The 1,401-nt window shown below is 45.5% G+C and overlaps 1 protein-coding gene across 1 annotated transcript in view; it reads right to left on the bottom strand.

Annotated features, from left to right (window-relative positions):
• Positions 1-1,057, bottom strand: part of LOC107094787 (zinc finger protein 292-like) — a 25,962-nt gene extending 24,905 nt beyond the window's left edge. The window contains exon 1 of the mRNA XM_015390627.1: positions 877-1,057. Within this exon, the coding sequence (XP_015246113.1) occupies positions 877-1,041 (165 nt within the window). The 5' untranslated portion in view covers positions 1,042-1,057. The remainder of the gene's footprint in view (positions 1-876) is intronic.
• Positions 1,058-1,401: the final 344 nt, after the last annotated feature.

Here is a 1,401-nt window from a genome sequence, read left to right as displayed (position 1 = left end):
TAGAAATAAACTGAATAGAATTATACCTATGCTGAAACATTTATATCCGTTTTTAAATGCAGTGAATTGAACGGAGATTCTACTCGGAGTTTAGGTCCAACAAAATGTTTTTAATTCCGGTTTACTGGGTAATAATCGAGCTTGGAGCAAAAAAAGACCAAAGAGTTTGTGTGACATTATCTATCCCCTGATGTGTGTGAACGGTGTTTCTGTTCAGCTGACCTCCTCCATCCAACACACAGCGGAGATAATCCGCTAGAATGAAAGGAAAACTACAAATAAAACTGCTTATTTTCTCTTTATCCGGCACATAAACTCAGGACAAAAACTAGCAGATCCCCCGTTTCCCCTCGACAGGCCTAAATCAGCCAACATTTCCATAAAATGCATCAACAGCAGATAATGTAGGAACTAGAGTCCGATGGAAACAGGCAGCTAGATCCACATCCTGCACGCGACCCTGCAGCTCCAGATGAAGCTAACGCTGAGCTAGCAGCAGGCTAACACCGAATCACCATCAAGCTGCACACCTTTACCAGCGAGACTTAAAGCAGCGGGTAGAGAGGCGATCTGCGGTGCCATCAGCAAACAGCGGGAAGGAAAAGCCTCTTCTAGAAAGTCTGCTTCATTGCTCTTCGTTTCTCCTTCCAGTGAGCTCAGTGCTAGCCGATGCTAACAGTCATCCTGCCAAACTCACATGAAGACAGATGAGGTTTGGCAGGTAAACACAACGTTCTAAATGATAAATGGCTATAAGGCAAACAAAGCGTGAGTAAAAGGAGCCGTTAAAGCGCTAACAGTGGAGGGAGCCAGCGTCGTTCCTGCAGGCTCCGTGTTTCTGTGGCCTGTTTAGCAGGCAGTGCAGCGCAAACTCACCCTACAGAAGCCCTGACAGTAGTCAGAGGACGCCTGCTTCGCTGACTTGGCGCTTTCTCTAACCACAGCATCGTGTAATCCTTCCAGCAATGTTCTGAGTTCCTCGATAGTTTTAATTGTGTTGTTCACAAGCCCACAATCCTGCTCGGCCTCCTCGTCCGCCATCTTCACCCACTACTTCAGCGCGTACAACCCGTGCGTCATTACGAACGCGACGTGACTGCGTCACAGCTCAACTAGACGTAAATCCATGCATAGGTTTAAAGGAGAAGTCCCGTTATATTCAGAATTCAAACTTCTGAAAGTACTTTAAATACAAAAATAATAAATGTTTTTAATCCAGAGTAATTTTCATTTGAATGTGCTTTACTGGAGGCATCCATGTTTGTCAAAGAACACTACTGCCACCTACTTGTTTGTGACGCCACGGTGCGGTATCGGCTGTTGATCAAGTCCCAGTGCTGTATCTTCAGAGGCATAGCCAGAACATTTCTATAGGGGCGGCCAGTCAATAAGCAATGTACA

The sequence above is a fragment of the Cyprinodon variegatus genome, unplaced genomic scaffold (genome assembly GCF_000732505.1).
Source record: "Cyprinodon variegatus isolate N-32 unplaced genomic scaffold, C_variegatus-1.0 Scaffold506, whole genome shotgun sequence".
Taxonomy (NCBI): domain Eukaryota; kingdom Metazoa; phylum Chordata; class Actinopteri; order Cyprinodontiformes; family Cyprinodontidae; genus Cyprinodon; species Cyprinodon variegatus.
The sequence above is the reverse complement of the archived record's forward strand: the minus strand, read 5'-3'. Positions and strand labels throughout refer to the sequence as shown.